General features: G+C 36.8%; 1 protein-coding gene across 1 annotated transcript in view; it reads right to left on the bottom strand.

Moving 5' to 3' along the window:
* Nucleotides 1-23,767, bottom strand: part of GREB1L (GREB1 like retinoic acid receptor coactivator) — a 156,855-nt gene that overhangs the window by 66,570 nt on the left and 66,518 nt on the right. The window contains exons 8-15 of the mRNA XM_055323629.1: nt 14,384-14,512; nt 11,253-11,369; nt 10,538-10,657; nt 9,419-9,556; nt 7,624-7,809; nt 2,881-3,207; nt 1,190-1,318; nt 503-637 (exon numbers count right to left, since the gene is read on the bottom strand). Coding sequence (XP_055179604.1) covers nt 503-637; nt 1,190-1,318; nt 2,881-3,207; nt 7,624-7,809; nt 9,419-9,556; nt 10,538-10,657; nt 11,253-11,369; nt 14,384-14,512 — 1,281 coding nt within the window. The remainder of the gene's footprint in view (nt 1-502; nt 638-1,189; nt 1,319-2,880; nt 3,208-7,623; nt 7,810-9,418; nt 9,557-10,537; nt 10,658-11,252; nt 11,370-14,383; nt 14,513-23,767) is intronic.

Below are 23,767 nucleotides of genomic sequence, written 5' to 3' on the forward strand. Positions count from 1 at the left end.
GGTGCCCCTCCCACTATCCTTTTTTGCATCCTGGAAGCTTGTAGGGCAGATGATATGTTGGTATTGCTGTGCTACTTGCCAGGGATGCCTTGCTATCCCTGAGATTATGTGTGTTTTATACGTCAGAGAGTAAATGAAGGGGGTGGAGAGCCAGAAGCCTTACACAGACTGCATTCTACATTCTTCCAAGCAGTTCTTTGTAGCCCTCAGATAGCACCAACAGCTCTCTAGGCATAGCTGGTAGAGCCAGAATTGTTTTTGGGAAAAAAAGAGAGTCTGCTTATAATAAAGTCTTCAACTTTGATTTTAATTCTAGAAGACATCTACTAAGAACAAGGTGTTTGATCCAGGCCCCATCAAGAGACATTTTTAATTTGAGCCATATTTATTATGTAGATAGTGAGGAAAAAACCTGTCATAATCTGTGACTCTAAAACAAGACCTGAAAACCCTCAGAATGACTTAGCTTCTATTTCCTCCTTTTGGTCTGAGGTGACGTTACCCAGGTTTTGCGTGGGGATCATAGCGGCAGCCTCCTGAGCTGACACACACTCGTTAAGATCTCCATTGAAAGGGGTAACCACACTTTCTCCTCTTCTTTGTTGCATTTTGTCTAGCAGCTTGTCCAGATCATCGCCTATTACATAATAAAGAGGAGATAAGATTACAAGGAATGATAAATTTATATTAGTCTCATTGGACACTTAAGCTGGGTTTTCATCAAGATTTGTCAGTCAGTGAGCTTTTCCTGTCTGAGTTTACACTTGGCCATGTCTGTAGCAGTATCTCTATAGCCAGAGCTACCCTCATATGTACTGTGCTTACGACTTACATGCTTTTACATGGTGTATCTCTCTTGACCTCCACAATACTCAAAGCAGTTAGGATGGCATCATTCTATCTCCATTTGACATATTAGAAAACTGAGATCCAGGGAGGAAGAATCTCTCCCAAGGTTACACCACTAAGTAGTGGCTGAGCTGAGGCCCTCCATACCAGTGCCCATGTGCCTTCCTCTGGACCACCTGCTGTGTCAGTAACAAAATACTGAGGATAAACCATTCCAAATGAGGGAAGGTCAGCAGGCAAGTTTAAGCTCCATGCTCATCTCCTCTACAGGCTAAAATTTAAATTCAGAAAATCACACAGTTAGGGACTGGCAGTTCTGCTGAATCCTACAACCACTTACCTAATGATGTGGTTTTGAAATGTGATGCCAGGAAACTGACCTTTCCTGTGATGAGCTCATAACTAATTTCTTTCAAAAACTCACTTGTGGTTAGCATGCTCTCTGCCAGAGCTCTGGACTGATGCTGACCTGCAGAAGAGAGGGAGGAAGTGATGCACCAGTGAACAAATGTTAACAGAAATATGATTTATAATAGCAAAAATTGGAAACAACTAAAACATGTAACTATAGGGATCTGGTTAAGGAAAGTATGGCACGTCAGAAGATGGACAATTACTCAGCATTTAAAATGGCAATTTTAAGAAGAAAATGTTTATAATAAAATGTTAGATGATCAAGGGGAAAAATGATATACCTTATGTTTGTAACTGTGAAAAATACTATACATGTGTTTAAAGACTCAGTAGGGCACCTGCACCCCGATGTTTCTAGCAGCCATGTCCACAATAGCCAAACTGTGGAAGGAGCCTCGGTGCCCATCGAAAGATGAATGGATAAAGAAGATGTGGTTTATGTATACAATGGAATATTACTCAGCCATTAGAAACAAAAAATACCCACCATTTGCTTCAACGTGGATGGAACTGGAGGGTATTATGCTGAGTGAAGTAAGTCAATCGGAGAAGGACAAACAGTGTATGTTCTCACTCATTTGGGGAATATGAATAATAGTGAAGGGGAATATAAGGGAAGGGAGAAGAAATGTGTGGGAGATATCAGAAAGGGACACAGAACATAAAGACTTCTAACTCTGGGAAATGAACTAGGGGTGGTGGAAGGGGAGGAGGGCGGGGGGTGGGGGTGAATGGGTGACGGGCACGGAGGGGGACACTTGACGGGATGAGCACTGGGTGTTATTCTGTATGTTGGTAAATTGAACACCAATAAAAATTAATTTATAAAAAAAAAAAAGACTCAGTAGGAATGTGAAAAACCTTTAAAAATTGTGTTTGCATGATTATGAATACCTGTCTTAAAATATAAACTTATGGTGTTTAGTTGTTTTTACAAGTGAAAATTCAAAAAAATTAATGTATCATACTTTCTGATCAAGATTTATGTCATGGAGATATGGGCAGGCAGGTTTTGCCAAAGTGAGGGGGTTTGGCTTCTTTAGTAGAAATAGGTAAGAACCATCACTAGAGAGGAAAAAAGCAAATTTAGTCCAGATGGCTGGCTACTCATGATGGTGCCTGATAGAAAATCAGCGCCAGAAACAAAAACACATTTTGTAATGTTCCAACTTTCTGAACCTTTCCTTTAGAGTTAATGTTACAACGTGAAGTATCCTCTTCAGTGAGGAGTTGGTGAATACATGTGCTAAGTTCCTGGCAAATTTGATTCACTGGCTTAGGCCACCTGTGGCAATGGCTTTATCACATGCTAGAGTGGTAACATTTCTAAAACCTTTTAAGGACAGAAGTTACATGAGACAAGGGTATCTGTTACTAGGACATGCTTTGAAATAATGCCTCCACAACCAGCTGACAGGGACACGAGCCAAACTAAGGGCTACAAAAATCTGATATGAGGAGAAAGACAAACGTTAAAATAAGGAGGAAGAACTGGAGTTGGAGCAATTAACTAGAGATTAATTATATGGATGCTTGAAACACTCAAGAAATATTTTTCAAATGGACAGATGATTGAAATGAATGGATAAAAAAAAAACAACCCAAAACATTACTCACCTAATACTACCACACAAAATTCGTTTCCTCTGATTTTTGATGCACATATTGCCACAACATAATCTGGTAGTCTCTGATAGTGTCTCATTTCACTGAGAGTCCTCAATGTCTCTGATATGCCCTCCGCCAAAGAGTTTTGGGTCACAATCACATGAACCAAGTCTTGAGATACGCTGGCGACTAGTCTAGCAAGCCAGGGGAGTTGTCCTGGCGACACAGGTGTACACTGAGCACCCATCTGCAGGGCTCGCTCTCTCAGAGTAAATTCCTGCATAGCTTTCAGCATGATTTGTTCAAATTCTTCCCTGAGAGGTATCTGATCAGGACCTAAATTGAAGAGAATTACAGTTAGAATTTTTAAAAATCACAGCTAGAAAAGAGAGAAACACACACACACACACACGTTAGTGTGTAGTCCTTCTAAGCCTACCATACTCCAACTGCAAAAGAGCTCTTTTCCTATTGTGGCTGCAGGAATGGAGGCCCTGCTAACCATTTTCCATTGTAAAGTTACCTTCTCTTTGCCTCAGTATTAAAAAAAAAATGGAGTCTTCTGTTCTCCTGTTCTCCTTTATGCTAATCTTGATATTTTTAAAAGAGGAGGTACTCAGCATCAGTATCAATTCCACTGTATATCTTAGGCGATGGTCCCTGAAGGTGGTATATTTGCTGAGCTATTAAACTTGTCATTACAGACATGATTAATGACTCATGAAAGAAGAAGCTAACCTACTGGCATATAACCAACTTTAGGTTTCACTCATTTCTTGTTTTATTTATAGCTACTTTGAAAAACATTTTAATGTATTGTCTCTGTACCTAATTTTAGGAATACTGTTCATAGGAAAATGAAGTTTAATTATTTTTCACTTCTAATTTATATTTAGGCAGCCTCACACTTTCCCTAATAGAGAATGTCACTGTTATCTAGCTATTCCTCAGCATTATGGATTGTTAAGGATGGCATTTGGCCCTCTCTTCCAGCTGTGGTTATGGCTAAATTTATGTGGGTGACCGACAGCCCCTGGAATTAGGGGGATTTTGTTTCTCTGATTCTCTTTATAAACTCAACCAGTCTTTAGGATAAAACAAGCAAGTCGATATTTGGCATCCAAGGGACTCAAATGAACTCCTACATTTAGTTTAAATTGAAACCAGTGAGACTATGCTCACTCCTGCTCTTCAGTCATTTCTTTTGCTGTGCAGACCTGAGAATTGAAAGCTCAGGCTCTGGTAGACAGATAGAACCCCTCAGTGTCTGTGACCTGAGATCAAACACTAATTTCAGAACCCAGGGCTAAAATCCCCTTGGGGAAGAATACACGTGTAAAGGACTGGACTTCTATATAAGAAGGAGGCACCTTGAATGAGTCAGAATCTTTCCTTCCTCAATAGGAATTTAAGCTGGCTTTCCAGAGCCCTGCTCATATTTTCTGGGAAAGCAAGAAAATGAAGTTTTAGTAATATTTTTAGGATATAGAAAAGTAAAATATTAAATATTTTTAAAAGAATTAAATTGGAGGAAATAAGTTTTTTCATGATTGGTTGGATGCTAAAGGGAGGGAGGGAGACTGAAATCCTCTCAGGAGTTTTTTCTGCCGTCCATGGAAAAAGAGGGCAAGAACCCTGCAATGGTAACACTGTGTTAATACTTCTTATGTCCCCCCCCCCTCCCCAATTGCCTTCTAGAGGAAGGTAGATGCCTTTTTATTACCTAGAAGCTGCCAAAGCTTCTGTCTTCATTTTGCTTTAAAATTAGCATCATGGTCAGTGATCACTAGGTACATACTAGGTACATACTAGGAGCTCAAAGTGTATAGATTTATATTGACTGTACACATGCACAGTATAAATGAGTTGAAGGGAAAGTGGCTATTTAAAGCTTTCTTCCATCAGAATAAATGGCAGCTCAAAAGCAAGTGGCTCTGCTGCCATTCCCTACAGCCTCTCATAGACCCCCTGAAGGCTCAGAGGCCTGGTGAATAGGTGTGTCCATAAGGCTCACTCTAAACCATGACTGAGTAACAAGTTCTAATAGGCAGCATAATTAATTTCACATATAAAAGCATTCCCAGAAAATAAAATTATCAAACATATTCATAGCATTCTCCATTGCCTTAAGACCCATTTTTTAAATAGAATTTTGACTGAATTAATGTTAGGAATTGAGAAATAGAGGAAAAAGTACCAAAGTTTAAATGAGGTAAGAGAGCAAAATGCCTTGCTTCCAATCACCTCCCGTCATCCTCAGCCTTTATGGTTAAATTGCAGGAGGTTTTTCTCCACTTCCCACAAGCTTGATAATAGTAATTTTTTTCCCCCATCAATTGCTGGTCTCTAGTAACTCAGCTTAGCCTAGGCATCAGTTTTGATGGCTTTTCAGATAGGGCTACCGTAATAAAAAAAGACAAGGTTCCAGACTCAGAGCCCTCCAATGATCAATGGATTTGCTAATTTCACTTTCTACGTCAAAAGATTTCAGGCTGTGAAATAACAGATAGATTTTTTTGAAAGACTTTATTTATTTATACATGAGACACACATGGAGAGAGAGGCAGAGACACAGGCAGAGGGAGAAGCAGGCTCCATGCAGGGAGCCCAATGCGGTACTTGATCCCGGGACTCCAGGATCACGTCCTGGGCCAAGGGCAGGCGCTAAACCACTGGCATCCAGAACAGACTGATTTTTTTTTTTAAATGACTATAGTGGAAAGACCTCTTCCTTCTGAAGAATCTTGTTTTTCTTTTTCCCTCTTATGTCCAGGCAACTAAGCCATCAAAGTATTAGATTTATTCTTTTAAAAGTTTGGATTAAATATAAAAATCTATCTATAAGCAATAGCATATGTGAAAATGTTCTTGCTGCCCTCTTTAAAACCTTTAAAGGTAAAATAAACAAACAAATGAATGAATAAACAAACAAAAATTCAAGGACTCCATAAGAAGGGAGTTGCTGAGAAGAGGTGTCCTAATGTACAAAATTTAGATTAAAAAAAAAGTAGCCATTCATGTTGCACTTTGAGAGATATATTAATTGGTTGCCAGTAAAACTCTAGAAATAACTGATCTTAAAGGGCAGAGAAGAGAGGTCTAATTCGGTGGAGATTTTTCTTTTTAAGGTAAGAGCTTTTAGTAATTTGAGGAGAGACATTTTGTTTTGATCATTTAGTTCATTTAATTAACTTGAACTTTGATACTTTATTTTTTAAAGATCCTATCTACTTATTCATGAGAGACACACATACAGAAAGAGAGAGAGGCAGAGACACAGGCAGAGAGAGAAGCAGGCTCCATGCAGGGGAGCATGGAGGGACGTGGGACCCGATCCCAAGTCCCCAGGTTCAGGCCCTGGGCCAAAGGCGGCGCTAAACCACTGAGCCACCCAGGCTGCTTGGACTTTGATATTTTAAATTGATATTAAAATTGAAAAAAAGTGCTGTGCTGATTGGCTTGGTTTTCCAATAAATAGCATTACTCTATGTGGGCTTGTTTTACTAATTCTGGAGGCATCTGGAAGCCTTTTCGATCTTGGAACATAGTTGAAAGTCAGTGTATGACACCAAATGAGCTGCAGACACAGGTGGTTTTTATAATTTTATTACCCACTAATCAGCTGATTAGCAAGTCCTAGGTTTATCATCAAAGTGGCTCGTGAGATATCTAAAGCCTTGCAAGTTTCAAAAGCCCATGTCAAAGCAGGCCTTCAGACTCTTGGGGCACCAAGCCTAACAGCCACAGTTGCTAGCTGTTGCTCCAAAGACTAAATTTGGCCAGCTGAAACTTTCTTTTTTTAACATTGTTTATCCCAGTATTTTTATTATTTAACTCTTAAGAAATTTAATCTGTACTCTTGTGGATTATTTTAATGTTTGAAAATACTTATGTGTAATTTTACATCTTGAATATTTTCCAAAGTAAATGAGTGGCTTCCGGCCCTAGAGTGAATGTATAATTAGGCTGCATGTTAGATGACCTGCTGCAGTTTGCAAAATAAAGGACATTGCAATGTAAATGTTGCTGAGTCACCACAGTATTGTCAGGGCACCTGCATGCACCCACTGTGGAGCTCAGGAGGGTATATCAAATAAAGGAAGTGAAGGGTTCATGACCTATGTATCCCCCTTATCCTACAGCCTAAAGAGCCTTTCAGGGAGGTCCACAGACACTGCCTCAATGAAGGAAAACATGATGGGACTACATCAAAGGGGTGTAGCTGGAGAAGAAAAAAATGGATGTAGAGACAGTGGATAAACAAGATAAAAAGGCTAAGTAGAAAACTGTAAATGTGTAAGGCAATGGCTTCATTTCATTCCAGATGACACCTGCACTTTCAGAAGGGAGGCTTGGCCAGACTCCCCAAGGGAGAAGGGTACCCTTGACACAGCCCTTTGAGGTTCTTCCTCTATGTACCACTCTGGAGACCTTAGGACCATCATGCGACTGGACACTAGGTGGCGCAATTTATCTCCTCTAGGACCCAAAGAAGCAAGATTCTAGAGAAGTTAGGAGAGAAATGGGGTGTGGGGGAAGGCAAATGGGAGAAAGGACTAGAAAAGAAATGGGAGAAGAAAGAGAACAGTCATAGAGAGTGGGGTTGAAGGAAAAGAATGTTAGAAATGAAAAGGGTAAAGTAAGAGATGGACAAGTGGATGAACGTGAGAAAGAGGGGAAAGAAAGGAAAAAAGCATGTTGCAAAAAAGAATAAAAATTGTCACCACCAAACAATTATTGAAAATCGCTTACCTAGCCGTACAAGATACTGTATGGTCAGAAGAATCATGTTTTCCACGCTCAGGAGTTGGCTGCCAGTCAACCCTAAATGTTCCAAATCTTTGTTTTCCAACTGTGGAATCTTGTAGCAATTCACCAGCAGAGGACTCACAACAATGTCACCAACATTTCCATAGAAATAGGGTAAAGTGCCATAGCCTGCCCCAATAGAAGCAGGTCAATAAAGTTCAACATTTCTTTTTAAGGTTCAACCAGGTACACTTGCCCAACTAGGATCAAAGATGCTTAACAAAGTTTCCTGCCCTCTGAGATGGCTACCAAGCAAAATCACTCAAATATTCTAGGGAATTTCCTCAATGCTTCCAAATTCTACTCTTATATTAAATCAGATGAACAGGAAGCAAAAGACTCAGATGATATTATCTCTGTTTCCCACAGAAGGGACATGTTAATATCATATCTGCTACAGAGGATTGATGAGAATTTGCAAAACATCCCTGCATCCTTTTGTAAAACTGTAATGATAAAATATTTTCCAATAAAATTCTTGATCAAGTTTCTTTCCATATAAGAAGACACAAAACAAACTACAATAACATATTTCATTTCCTGAGGTTTTTCTTAAACATTTTAAAAAGCTAATAAGCTCAAAGCAGAATCCTTCTAGTCCCAAGTACTTGCAGGTTCCTTTCTGCTATCTTAGTCATTTTTATATTCTCTTCTCAAATGTCAGTATATAGCCTCAAATTATCTTAGAAGTAGATAGGACAAAAATATGTTGAAAATATAACCTGTTTGGGTGGTATAGTGAAGAGGGCAGTCCCTCTGTAAGACTTTCCAAAAGGTCGCCATGTTCTACATATCTTTCCAAGGCTTAACTCCATTATGTACGCCACTCAAATGTTCAATAAGAACTTCCTTACCATATGGAATTTAAACAACTGGGATTCTTCTCCCAGTGCCTATAAGCCCAGGAGCAGTGGATAGGACAGCCTGATAAAGGACAGGGCTTGAAGCAAAACCATCCATGCCAGTAGGCTCAAGTCAACCAAAAAAAAAAAAAAAAAAAAAATCAGATAACATCTCACATAGACATACCCAAATGATCCAGTGGGGTTTAAACACCCATCTATTTAGTCCTAAAGGTAAAGCAGGTAGTCTCCTGAGCTAAGATAATCCCCAAATGAGGTAATTCTTGATGTGAGTCTGAAAAGCACTAAGTTAGTCCTGGAATCTAAGGGCCTCTAAATTTCTACACCTCCACTTACAGACAGTTTAGAAGGACTCGGACTCTATAAAGATAAGTGATTCATAAACACTTCTCCATGATTCAGACATGCAACTCTGGGACCTCCTAGTTCTCCCAAGGGGAGTCTATTAGCTTGTTTCTTTTCTCTGTGGTTTGGCTCCCTTTGACTGGAACATCCTTTTCCCCAACCTTGTCTACTTTCGCCAACCCTCCAGTTGGAACATCACCTCTGACAAGTCTTCTCAAACTCCCTCCAGGCAGAGTTAAGCTTTCTGTCCTTTGAGTTATTGTAGTTCTTTGCTGTAAACCTCTACTAGCCAAGGTTCACAATATTCTACTTATTTACATGATGGACTCCCCACTAAACAGTGCTCCCCGTGGGCAAAAGGACTTTCCCTTATTCCCAACTTCTAGTCACACGCTTAACAGCATGAGGGAGCTGACCATTAAAAGCTGAAAGAATCAATATATGTATGAATGAATACATGCATGAGTGCATTGGTAAATACACAAACACTGAACTGGAGAAACAGGCAACTTGGAATTCCTTTCCCTTACCTATCAGAATTACTGGTCTAACTCCTGAGTTACTCAGCAGGTTTTCAGGAACAATTACAGTTTCCCCTGCAGGAATGGGTCGAGGTTGTAAAATTCCAGTTAGTGGAGTCTGTGGAACGGGGGCAGATAAAAGGGACTCTGGAAAAAAAGTTGTTTGACAAGAAGGATTAGACATGAAAGTGAAATGAAATACAACTGATATCAACATACTCTTAAAACTTTTCATATAGTTTTAGAAGTCTAATGGTTCATTCATTGTTATGTAATTAAACTAATTCATGTTTATTATATAAAATTAGAAGTGAGAAAAACAAAGGGGAAAAAAAACCCAATCGTAATCACATCATCTGGAGATAACTACTGTTTAGCATTTTCCTAGTTTTTTCTTCTAGTTGTTTTTCTACATGCAATCTTTTGGATTCTGTTATTTAATTCCCTCCACCCCCCACTGCAATTATCATGGCTTATTTGCTCATTAAAGAAAATTTGAAAAATATAGAAAAGAGTGAAGAATATATTCATCATTAATCAGTATAATCTAGAGCAAACAAAAATTTAAATTTTTAAAGAATCCTATTTATGCCTTAGAATTGGTATATTTACATTTGTCTGTGCTTAGTACAGCAAGGTAGACCAGTGTTTAAACATTTACCAGTAGGCCCCCAATGGCCATGGATAGCTATTATAAAGGAGAATCAGTTGGTTTTTCAGGTTTCTAGTCACAGAGGAAACCAGACCAGAAATAAAAGGTGTATGTCATAAAAGGAACCAGAGAACAGGAGAACATATCTAACACCACAAATAGCAAAGCAAGCCCATTTTTGCCCTATGATGGTGGGTAAGTAGCATTATGCCCTATGTAAAGAATGATTTATGGATACTGTAGACCAAAACAAAGCCAGATAGTAAATTAAGATCTGTTGTGATGGCGCAAGTACTTTTAGGGAAGGCAGATGTGATGGAGACAAAATATCGGCTACTATTAATTTCCTTACATAAGACTGGACACAATGATTGGTTAAGAAAATTTATCTTCAGAGGTTCAGGGAAAGAATAGGAGTAGAAGTTATCTCTGCTAATTCAAAAAGACTTAAAACCCATCTTCTGTTGAAATCTTACCAGTTCTTGAAAGAGGGCGAACTGTAGGAACAGGTACAACTAAACCAGGTTGTGGGACAGGTGACCCAGGATACCATCCCCGGTGTCGTTTCTTTGGTGGCCCAGAAATGAACATGGTAGCTAAGGCAAAAAGAAAGATGAGCCTTGTCCTTAGCAGTGGAAGAAAGAAGAGAATTCAAAGTAACAGAGTCTTTAATTTGATTATACTCAGAAAGTCTAAGCCACTCCTTTAGAGGTAAAGATAAAATTAGAAAAAGTCACTCTAACAATACCACCTAACATGTGTATGCTGTTTTACAATTTACAGTTTTAGTCAGATTATTTCATTCAATTCCATCAACAGCACTGGACATTGTAGGATAAGTATACTGTTATACCATTTTATAGATGGTGAAGAGAAGGCTCAGATTTGCCCAGGGTCATGTAACAGAGAAGAACCTTGATCTCTGTACTTTAGTCAGCAAAGCTCATGGTTTTTCAAGACATTTCCTTATTCATTTGTTTCAATATTATTTTCTAGGTAGGTTCATCCTTGTAAATCATCAAGATATTTAATCATCTTTGTTCATACCAATCATAAACCTTCAAAGCCTTCGATGAGAAGCTAAGGAAAAACTGGGAGTGTACTGTCAGATAATTTATCATTCCAGACTCCATAGTACTTCTTCCATAATTAAGGTGCATTATTTCAAAACTCTAAGATGGGTAATTGTACCTTGGTCTCCTGATGCATAGCTAGGTCTTGGTGACAAAGAGTAATTCCCTGGGCGGGCTGGAGTGGAGCTGGATGCACTGCTCTTCCCTCCATGGCTACTGTTTCCATTAGCAGCATCTGTAGCACACAAGAGGAATACTCAGAACAGAAACTGAGCAACACACTGTGTTCTGTGACACTGCAATGACACAATTAACCTCACACTCTAGGATTCAAAGACATCTCACTGATAAGACAGCTCACTTGTGTAAAACTGACTATAACCACATCAGAGTTAGTAAATGTCACCTAAAAATAATTTTCTAGGATTCCAAGAGATCTTTTAGAATCATTTTCAGTGATGTCTTCAGAGATGGTGGGTGAAAGAAAGAGAAAACTTTTTTTTTAAACTTGGTATCTTGGAAATTTTCAAACGTACAAAAGTACAGATAATAGTATAATAAAGTACATACCTACCACCCAGAGTCAACACTTATCAACACATGGCCAATCTTGCTTTAGATAAATATAGATTAAGATACTCCTTCTCTCTTCCCCCTCACCCAACATACCCACATACCTGCTCTAGATTATTTTGAAGCAAACTTATTTATATTGTTTAATCCATAAATATTTCTGTATGAGTTTCTAAAAGAAAAGAACTCCTAAAAACATAACTGTAATATCATTATACTTAAAATCAACAATGATTAATAATTTATTAATGCCAAATATCCCATTAGAGTTCAAATTCACCCCAGTTATCTCAGAAATGTTTTTTTTTTACAGTGAACTTCCTCAAATTGGGGTTCCAAAAGAATCTACACATTGAATTTAGTTTTTATATCCCTTAAACCCCCTTTTTAAAAACTTAATTTATTAATATAATAATATTCACATTTTGCACTATATAATAGTGTTCACATTTCATGGACTGTCTCACAAATTTTAAAAATAATTTGTTTGAATCAGGATAAGGTCATACACTGCAGATAGATTTAGGATGATGTCATTTTTGCTGAGCAAGTTTTCCAGACTCTGTATAGTGTCAGTTGCATCCCTTTTTCCCCCCTCCAAGAGCCTCCCTTAATCTATAGGGTTCCCCTTCTTTTTTTTTTTCCAATTAATTTGCTGAAAATCTGGCAGAATTTTACATTGTCTGAATTTTGCTAATTGGCTATCCATGGTGTCATTTCACATCCCCTCTATTTCCTATATATTAATTGTTAAATATAGAGGCTTGTTTATTTTTATTTATTTTATTTTTTATAATAAAATTATTTTTTATTGGTGTTCAATTTACCAACATACAATAGAGGCTTGTTTAGATTTACGTTTTAGTTTTTGGGCAAGAGCATCTCGTAAATATTGCCATATTCTTCCATCAGCAGGCACATGATAACTAGCTTTCTTTCTTCTTAACATTTTAACATTGAGCAGTGGGTTCAAGAGTTGTTAACTTAAGTCTCAAATTATAAAACTGTACATCAGCCCTTCGTCTGGTGGTTTTAGCAACCATGCTGGTTACTGCCAGGATCTATAATTTTATTAACTTTGTTAAGACTGTAAAATCTTGGATTCAGTTTGTTCAAGTCTATAATCTAACCAGAAGGAAGATCCTGCAAAAACTGTTGGAACAGTGCAGCCCCGGGGGCTCAGCGGCTTAGTGCCACCTTCAGCCTGGGGCGTGATCCTGGAGACCCAGGATCAAGTCCCACATGGGGCTCCCTGCATGGAGCCTGCTTCTCCTTCTGCTTGTGTCTCTGCCTCTCTCTATGTGTGTCTCTCATGAATAAATAAATAAAATCTTAAAAAAAACTGTTGGAACAGAATAAGAATAAAAGTCAGGATAAATTATGATGCCTAACTGTCATTAAATTTCCAAGAATGATAGGCTCACTTTCTTCTCATTTTTCTTCTACGTCTCTGACCACTTCTTTTCCTTAAACTCTGGAATTTCCTAAAATGTTATCCTTCGTTAACAGCTTGCCCTACCCTACCTTTCTCTTTAGCAGATCCTATTTACCCTTGTGATTTTAATCTCATGTACAATAAATTAGATGACTATTGAGCAGCTCCACTTGGACATTTCATGAGTATCTCAAAGTCAACATGCCCACAGTTGATCTCACAATCTCTTCCTGAAGAAACTGCTTCTTCTGTATTTCCTGTCTTAAATAATTGTGTCACCATTAGCAGACAGATGGGTACACACTAAGACCCCTTTTTCTGCTTCATGCTTACGTTAATCAGCCAAATTCTTCTGGTTTTACTTCCTGAGTAGTTCTCCAATCTGTTTTCTCCTCTCCAACTCAGGTCAAGGGCCTCATCATTTCTCACCTAGACTATTGAAATGACCTCCAACTAATTTTCTACCTTCTTTTTTTCTTTTCTGCTCAAGTTCAAATCAGATCATGTTACTCTTTTGTTCCGTAAGTTATAGTATAAAATCATGCTTCTTACCCTGGCCTCCTGTGACCTTTCCCCTGCCCACTACTTACTCCCCTCCTGCCACTCCCTGAGTTTTACATTTTATGGTTCTAACAAGTCCAAACCACTGGAAGTTCCTGCACATGTCACACTGCTTCTTTCCTTTCCTTTCCCTACAAGCTTTGATCCTGGCTTTCCCCTGAATTTGAAATATCTTACCCCACTCCTCCACGCAGCGAGTATCTCCTCATAGTTTAAAACCAAGCTCCTCCAAGAACTCATTCTTCATTATTCTCTAAAATGCTGTGCTAAAAACTCTCTCCCTCCTTTGTGCTCCCCCAACGAACTGTTGTATTTACTGCAGTGTACTGAAAATATTTTCCTATAGGTCTATCTCCTCTGCTAGGTTATAAGTACATTCATTATAAGTCAAGGATTGAGCTTTATTTGTATTTGTATCCTCTGTTCCTCAAAATAGCAGGTACCCAATAAATGTTTGCTGAACAGAACCAACCTGTCTGCCCATGTGCCAGATATCATTCCTTGACTCTTCTGGTTAGAGCATAAGGAATACAAAACTTTGTAAAATAATACAATATTATAGACTGCCTTCAACTGATGGGAAAGAGCTGTTTTCTTCTACCCAATTGGCAACATGATTTCACACAAATTTTTTATAAACTATGTATTTACCAAAGAAATATAAGTGAGGAAAACATCACCTGCAGCAAAAGTCTTCCCTACAACCTGCAAAGATAAAGCCAGTGGTTTCACAACATTCTTATTCCGGGTCAGGTCCTGAGCTCCACTTAAATTGATTGCAGAATTAGCTGAACTGAGAATCGGTGAATCTGGAAAATGAAAGAGGTTGTTCAAATTAGAAACTATTTTATATGCAGGAAGGAAGTTAATTCAATAAGAATGAGGTGAAAGAAAGCAGATTGTAAAATTTCAGTTTTATTCTTGACCTATTTTAAGAAAGTTTCTCTGTATTCAGGTTTTACTTTCTTTTTATCTATTCAGCAAAAAATCACTAGAAGTTCCTATGTACTGGGTACTAGTCTAAGCACTTTAATATATCAATTCACTTAATGCCTATAAAAACTGAATGGGGTAGGTAGTACTACCTTAAGGAGTAGTAGTCATTTAACTTGATCAAAGTCATATGATGTGGGATCAAGGATATTACTATATGCCATATTAACACTATCTCCACAGCTCCCCTTAAAGCTGTATTTTAATGAAATATATTTATCTCCATTCAGATGATGTTGTCACTTAAAAGGTGCCCTGCAAACTAAGTCATTGCAATGTAGGAGAAAGCACTTTCCTCTGAGGGAAAGTTTGCTTTAAGTTTTGGAATAAACTCAAATTAATTTACCTATGTAAAACCAGGCATATCCAAAAGAAGGTTCCTATTTGGATTCAGAAAATAATTCAGCTCAGAAAAACTACATGCCATTTCAGATAGGCTATGGGCAACATTAACACAAAAGCCAACTGGATTATTCCAAAATGACTATAAATGAGTATAAACTCCCAATCCTTGACTCTACTCTGCCAGAATGGCTTAATCAATTAATACCAGCAAGTGTTGAAAGGGACCATTAAAACTCTCTGAGAGTTTGAAAAGAAAAAATGCTCTAAAGAGTAGGATATTGATGGTACTACATTAGGAATTATCCAAAAAATAAGTATTCAGGGGCGCCTGGGTGGCTCTGTCAGTTAAGCATATGCATTCTGCTCAGGTCATGATCCCAGGGTCCTGGGATCGAACCCTGTGTCCAGGCTCCCTGCTCAGTGAGGGGCATGCTTGCTTCTCCCTCTCTCTCTGCTCCACCACCCCTCTACTCATGCTCTCTCTCTCATCCTCTCTTTCTCTCAAGTAAGTAAATAAAACCTTTAAAAAATAAGTATATAAACCACAGTGTGATTCCTGATATGTCTAATCAGTCTTCATAAGAAGTCAAAAAATTGAAATGGTCTCCTACTGGCTCAGAAGAGCTAATGTACCTCTTTGAGGGTGGGACTTACCACCAGGGAGTGATTTTAAGGTCTATAGGAAGAATAGAGGTCAGCAAGTGCACATTCAACATTACAATGTTGCAGGAAACTGAAGACTGTTTTTCATGTCTTAATAGAGAATCTTATAGGGTAGAAATCCCAGATGAGTTTGCTGTGCTATTATACAGGTTGGTCATTATGTTTCAGGCCACAATCATATTGCTTGGAATAAAACTAGTAACTTACTACAGTAGTTTATAATTTTAGCATATTTCTAATAATCCAGGTAAACACATAAGTAAAATGTAGTTAATAAATTATGAAGGATAGTAATTCATCTTATTTTTTCAAATCACTGAATTCAAATTAGCAGAGATCAGTATTTCTTAAATAATGAAAAAGAACAAAGCTAATGTACAGAAATTAATCTTCATAATAATGAACATTAATCAATAGTTAGATAAAATGCCTAGGAGTAAGCTTAATAAGAAATATACACAACTAGATGCAGAAAACTTTACAATACTTCTTAATATGATGTCTTGGATTTTTTTTTAGCATATTCAGGGAAAAAAGGAGAGATAAAGTAAGATTAAATAATATTGGCCATATGTTCATAAATTTGAAGCTGGGTAATAGGTCCTGGTATTGGTTCATTATATTAGTCTTTTTTAAAAAGTTTTATTTAAATTCCAGTTAGCCAACATACAGTGTAGTATTAGTTTCAGATGTACAATATAGTAATTCAACAATTCCATGCATCATCCAGTGCAAATCACAACATGTGCACTCATTAATCCTTATCACCTATTTAACCCATCCCCCCATCCACCTCCCTTCTGGTAACCATCAGTTTGTCTTCATAGAGTCTGTTCATAGAGTCTGTTTCTTGATTAGCCTCTTTCTCTTTTTCCTTTGCTTGTTTTGTTTCTTAAATTCCACATATGGGTAAAATCATATGGTATTTGTCTTTCTCTGACTTTTTTCGCTTAGCATCATAACTCTAGCTCCTTTCATTTTGTTGCAAATAGCAAGATTTCATTCTTTTTATGGCTGAGTAATATTCCATTGTGTGTGTATGTATGTATATTGTGTATATATACATTTGTATATATATGCCACATCTTCTTTATCCATTCATCACTTGATGGACATTTGGGCTGTTTCCATAATTTAGCTATTGCAAATAATGCTGCAATAAACATCAAGGTACAAATGTCCTTTTTTATTAGTATTTTTGTATTCTTTGAGTAAATATCTAGTGGTGCAATTGCTAGATCATAGGGTAATTCAATTTTTAACGGTTTGAGGAATCTCCATATTGTTTTCCACAGTGGCTACCCCCGTTTGGATTCCCATCAACAGTGAATGAAGGTTCCCCTTCCTTCACATCCTTGCCAGTATCTGTGGTTTCTTGTGTTGTTGATTTTAGCCATCTTGATAGGTGGGAAGTGATATATCTCATTGTAGTTTTACTTTGCATTTCCCTGATGATCAGTGCTGTTGAACATCTTTTCATGTGTCTGTTGGCCATCTGTATGTCTTCTTTGGAAAGATGTCTATTTATGTCTTGTGTCCATTTTTTAAATGGATTATTCATTTTTTGGATATTGAGTTTTATAAATTCTTTATATTTTGGATACTAACCCTTTATAAGATATGTCATTTGACAATATCTTCTCCCATTCCATAGTTGCCTTTCAGTTTTATTGACTGCTAGTCTATTTTTATATGTATTTTAACCTTTAATATTAAAGATTTCTAAAAATTAAAAAAATATTTCTAAATATCATGAAAATAGATCTGAACAAATATCAAGACATACCATGTTTCTGAGTACGAACATTCAATGTTAAAAAGATAAAATCAATCTAAGTTAATTTATGAACTTAATATGATCCTAAGAAAATACCAGTAAGTTTAGATATTATTAGAATTACTATTAAAACTATTAGACTGTTTTAAGTAGGCAAATTTGTGTGATGTTGATATAAAAAATAAACGTGCAAGGATAGCTGGAAACATTCTGAAAAATAAGAGAAACGAGGGGAGTCTAGTATGATGATATAATAAGACTTACTATAAAACCTCAGTCAATAAATACTGTGGTTTTGGTGCATTAGTAAACAAAAGAATAGAATAAAAAAGTCAGTAAGAAATAGATGCAAATACATAAGAGAATTTTGTATAAAATAAAGGTAGTACCTCAAAGCAGCAATGAAGATGAGCCATTCAATAAATTGTATTGAGGCAATTTGATATATTAGAAAAAATTAAGATGGACCTACATCTTACACTAAACACCAAAATGGACTGAAGATATAGACTTAAAAACGGAAGATACAGAAATAATAGGAAACAACACAGAAGTTACTTATCATCTGCAAAAGGAAAAGGTCAAACTATTGTTAAAAACACAGAAGCCATTAGAAAAGTTTAGATATTCAAATGCACAAAAATTTAAGAAATCTGTATGACAAAACACACTATAACCGTGCAAACAATAGCTAGAAGAGAATTGGAGTGGCCATATCAGAAAACATAGACTTTAAGACAAAAATTATTGGGATGCCTGGGTCGCTCCGCAGTTGAGTTTGCCTTCAGCTCAGGGCATGATTCCTGAGTCCTGGGATCGAGGTTCACATCAGGCTCCTGCCAGGGAGCTTGCTTCTCCCTCTGCCTATGTCTCTGCCTCTCTCTCTCTGTATGTCTCTCATGAATAAATAAATAGAATCTTTTTTTTTAAAAAAAGACAAAAATTATTATTAGAGGCAAAGTGAATTTAAATTTTAAAAATTAAATAAAAATTATTATTAGAGAAAAAGAAGGATATTTTATATTGATAAAAGGGTCAACCCACCAGGAAGACACAACAATTAAAAACATATATGCACCTACAATAGAGCCCCAGATTCATGATGTAAAGGTTGGCAGAACTGAAGGGAGAAATAGGCAATTCAAAAGTAATAGGTGGAGACTATAATATTCCACTTTCAATAATAAATAGAGAAACTAGGGAGATGATCAACAAGGAAACAGAAGACTCTTTCATAAATCAACTAGACTTAACTGACATCAATAAAACATTCTCCCAACAAAAGCAGAATACACATTCTTCTCAAGCGCCCAAGGAACATTCTCTAGGATAGATAATTTGATAGATGATAAAACAAGCCTCAGTAAACTCAAAAGAAATGAAGTCTTACATATTACTTTCTCTGAACTCAATGGCCTCAAGTGAGCTATCAATAACAGAAGGAAATTTGAAAAATTCACAAACTGTGGAAATCAAACAACATACTCCTAAATAACCAATAGGTCAAAGAAGAAATCACAAGGGAAATTAGATATCACTTTAAGATCAATGAAAATGAAAACACAATGTATGGAAATTTATGAGATCTTGTTAAGTGCTCAGAGGGAAATTTATGGCTATAAGTGCCTATATTAAAACAGAAAAAAAAATCAAATAAATAATCACCTTAAAAACTAGAAAAAGAAGAGCAAATTAAACCCAAAGTAAGCGGAAGAAAAATAGAGTACAGCCAAAATGAATGAATAGGGAATAGAGAAACAATAGCAAAAATCAACAAAACCAAGTTTGTTCTTTGAGTAGATAATGAAATTTACAAACTTTTTGCTAAACTGCCCAAGAACAAAAAAGAGAAAAGACGCAAATTACTAAAATGAAAAATGAACAAGAGGGCATTATGGCAACATTACTTCTTTTTTTTTTTAAGACTTTATTTATTTATTCATGAGAGACACAGAGAGAGAGAGGCAGAGACACAGGCCGAGGGAGAAGCAGGCTCCATTCACGAAGCCCCACGTGGGACTCGATTCTGGGATTCCAGGACCAAGGCCCTGCTTGAAGGCTGCGCTAAACCGCTGAGCCACCTGGGGATCCCTGGCAACATAACTTCTAAAAAAAAAGTTATGAAGGAATACTGTGAACAACTGTATGTCATTATTACGGACTGAATTATGTCTGCCCCCATCCCGCCAAACTCATATTTTGAAGCCCTAATGCTTAGTACCTTAGAATGTGACAGTATTTGGAGACAGGGCTTTTAAAGAGGTATTTAAGGTTAAATTAAGTCATAAGGGTGGGGTATTAATCTGACTGGTATTCTTATATAGCACTGAGTCCAGAAATAAACTAGTGCATTTTATGGGCAATTAAATTTTGACAAGAGTGCCAAGAAAATTCAATGGATAAAAAAGCAGTCTTTTCAACAAATGATTATGGGACAACTGGATATCCACATTCAAAAAAATAAACTTGGATTCCTTCCTCACACCATATACAAAAATTAAGCAATGATGGATTATAGATCTTAATGTAAAAGCTAAAACTATACCACTCTTAGAAGAAAACACAGAGTAAATGTTCATAGCCTTGGATTAGGCAGTGGTTTCCAAAAGCACAAGCAACAAAAGAAAAAATAAATGAACTTCATGAAAAAAAAAATGTGCTTCAAAGGACACCATCAACAGAGTAAAAAGGCGACCTACAGAGTGGGAAAAATATTTGCAACTCATATGTTTGATAAAGGAGTTGTATCCAATATAAGAAACTTTACAACTCAAGATAGGTAAATAACCCAACTGAAAAATGGGCAAATGATTTGCACAGACATTTCTCCAAAGAAAATGTACAAATGACCAATAAGCACATGAAAAATGCTCATCATTAGACATTGGAGATATACAAATCAAAACCACAGGAAGGTAGTACTTTATGCCATTAGAATGTCTAAGATAAAAAATAGACAATGAAGAGTGCTGGTGAGGATATGAAACTGAACCCTCACACATTGCTAGTAGGAATGTAAAATGGTACAGACTCTTTGGAAAAAAGTTCCTCAAATGGGTATATACAGTTATCGTATGACCCAGGAATTCCACTCATAGGTATGAAATGAAAAACAAGTGAAAACATATTTCCACACAAAAATCTATATACACACATGTTCATAGCAGCATTATTCCTAATAGCTTCAAAGTGGAAACAATCCAAATGTCTATAAACTAATAATAAATGGATAAATAAAATTTGGCATATCCATAAAATGGTATTTTGTTCAGCAGTAAAAAGGAATGAAGCAAGTACTGCTACATCCTACAATATGGATGAAACTTGAAAACAATATGCCAAATAAAAGAAGCCAGTCACAAAAGGCCGTATGTTGTATGATTCCATTTATATGAAATGCCCAGAATGGACAAGTTCATAGAAATAGAAAGTAGATTGTAGTTCCCAGGGGCTGGAAGTGGAGGGCTGAAATAGAGAGTGACCAATAATGGATAGATGGTTTCTCTTGGATGGAGTAATGAAAATGTTCTGAAGTTTATGTGGTGATAGTTGCACAACTCTGTGAATATACTAAAAAATATTAATTGTATATTTAAAGAAAGATTTTATTTATTTATTTGACAGAGAGAGAGAGAGTGCAACACAAGCAGGGGGAACATTAGAGGGAGAGGGAGAAGCAAACTCCTCACTGATCAGGGAGCCCAATATGAGGCTCTATCCCTATTGGGATCATGATCTGAGCCAAAGGCAAACGCTTAACTGACTGACCCACCTATGTGCCCATAATTGTACATTTTTAATGGGTAAATTGTAAGACATATGAATTATACCTCAATAAAGCTATTATTTTTAAAACACTATAAGCAAAATTATACACCAAGGATAATATTTATAAATCACTATTACACTATGTTCCTGTCGACATAAGTCAATAAGAAAAAGGCTTACTATTGGAGATCCTATGTTGCCCCATACCAGATCCCTTTGGCCCATCTGTGATTTCAGCAGGAGCTATGGTGGACAGTTCTGTGTGAATTCAGATTCTTGGGGGCAGCATCTTACCTAAGCTCGTATCTAGCTTCCTTGAGTTTTTTATCTCAAGGCCTTCTTCATGAAAGGCCATCAAGCTCTTAGCCTTGTGTGTGGTCCAGAAATGTGAGGAAGTTTAACAATTCTGGGCAGTCCTGAACTAATGGAGAACTAAGAATAAATGTCCTAGCTTTCCGTTCTTTGGAAGGATAGTTCTGGGAGGCATTCTGCATGCTTCTTACAGAATCTAGTAGATTCAAGCCTTCTTGGCTTACAGCAACTACACAGAAAACACACTTTTTTTTTGCTTCCTCCTGCTTGCAGGGATCACTACGCAAATAAACTACTCACACTCAAATCTGTTCTTTGGGCTCTGATTCCAGCAGAACCCAAACTATGATAAGTCAAGGTAAAGGAACTTAAAGTTCATAAAAAGAAGATGCAAATAGTCTTTAAACAAATGCAAAGACCACTGAATGTCAACAATAAGGAAAATGCAAATTAAAACCACATATACTATTTTTCACCATCAGATTGACAAAATCCAAAAGTTCAAAAATAAACTTTGTTAGTGAGCTTCTGTGGGAATACAAACTGACACACATGATGTACTAGTAGAATCTCTATGGAGAGTAATTTACAGCATTTATAGGAATTACAAATGAGTACATGTTTGACCTAGGGTCATTGCATTGTTTGAAAACAACATAAATGCCCATCATTAGTGGATAGGGTAAATAAATTATGGCACATCCACATAGTATAAGAGTACACAACAGTAAAAAAATAATGAGGAAACTTTATTGATTTGGAAAGATTTCTAAGAGATAGCTATATGAAAAAGTGAAGTGCAGAACAGTTTTACAAAATACTGTCTTTGGAGTAAAAAATGTTTAAAAATAAGAATCTATGCTTGTACTCGCTTGAATAGATATAAAAAAGATCTAGAAAGATACATGAGAAACTAGTGACAGGGATTACCTGTTTGGTGGGGACATGTAGAAATGAAGGGGCATGGACGAGAAATTTCACTGTGTATGTGTGAATACAGCATTCTATCTACCTATACATGTATATTTCTTAAATGTAAATGTTTCAAAACAGTGTAATAAGTAAATCTTTAAAAATAAAGATAGAAAATAGTTATATGTGGACCAACAACTGGCATCAGAACTACTTTACTGTACAAGGTGAGCATTTACTTCACTATTAGATTACATGATGTTAAAGGGTAATTCCATTTCAAGAAACTGTTTTTGCCAAGTTATCAATGATCTAATCCCCAAATCCAGGAGACATTTTTCAGTACCTATCGTACTGAATCCTATTGCTGCATTTATTTATTTATTCAACAATTAGCTACTGAGCACTTACCATGTGTCAATTTGCTAGGATCTATGGGTTAAGTGGTCAACAAGGTAAGCACTGTCCTTGTACAGGTTTTCCTCTGTCTACTAAAGCATTGGTGCTCTGCACCCGTTTATGTACCTCAAGAGAATCTGATAAGATTCCACAGTTCCATTTTGCATTTTTGAAAATTTATTTCACATACGTTATCTTAGTGCACATCATTGACAGATTTTGGAACATACCAATTATAGAATAATCAAAAAGGCATAGATGAGCACTTGATAAGGTCAGAGTGAGCTTTCTAAAATGTAAATCCTATTATGTTATTCCCTAATATTTACCATTTTGCACATGCTTCTATTCTTGAATTTATCATGGATGGTGGACACTGGCATATTTAGCATTTAACACTAGTGGTTTTGATCATTTGGAAGTAGTCCCAAATGTCCAAAAATGTCACAGCCTGTCATCCTGCTCATACTCAGACATGGATTCCAACCCTGGGCTGTTGGGTAGTACCTGGTGTTTAGATAACCAGTAAGCAGCTGATTGCCTGATTCTCTCTACTAGTGATTTCACATCCATTTAAAGGAGGAACTTGTAAACACTGGAGGTATCACAGACTTGGGAAGTTCCTTGAGCGAGTCACAGCTCTGCTCTCTATGTTGTGGTTTGTAACTTCTTGTTTCTCCACTAGGTCATGAACTCCTTGAGGGCATTCCCAGCTCCTGGCACAATGTCTGTCATATCATGGCTAAAGAAATAAAATGGGGGAAAAAAGCCAAAACAATCTCCTTATCCTCTTTGTGCAATAGTTCAATAACTCTTTGTTAGCCCAAAATCCCTGGGGGAAAATTTTTTCTAAAAAAAAAAAAGGAAGCCATTTAGATAGTAAGGATAAAGAGTT

The sequence above is a fragment of the Nyctereutes procyonoides genome, unplaced genomic scaffold, assembly GCF_905146905.1.
Source record: "Nyctereutes procyonoides isolate TBG_1078 unplaced genomic scaffold, NYPRO_anot_genome, whole genome shotgun sequence".
NCBI classification, from domain to species: domain Eukaryota; kingdom Metazoa; phylum Chordata; class Mammalia; order Carnivora; family Canidae; genus Nyctereutes; species Nyctereutes procyonoides.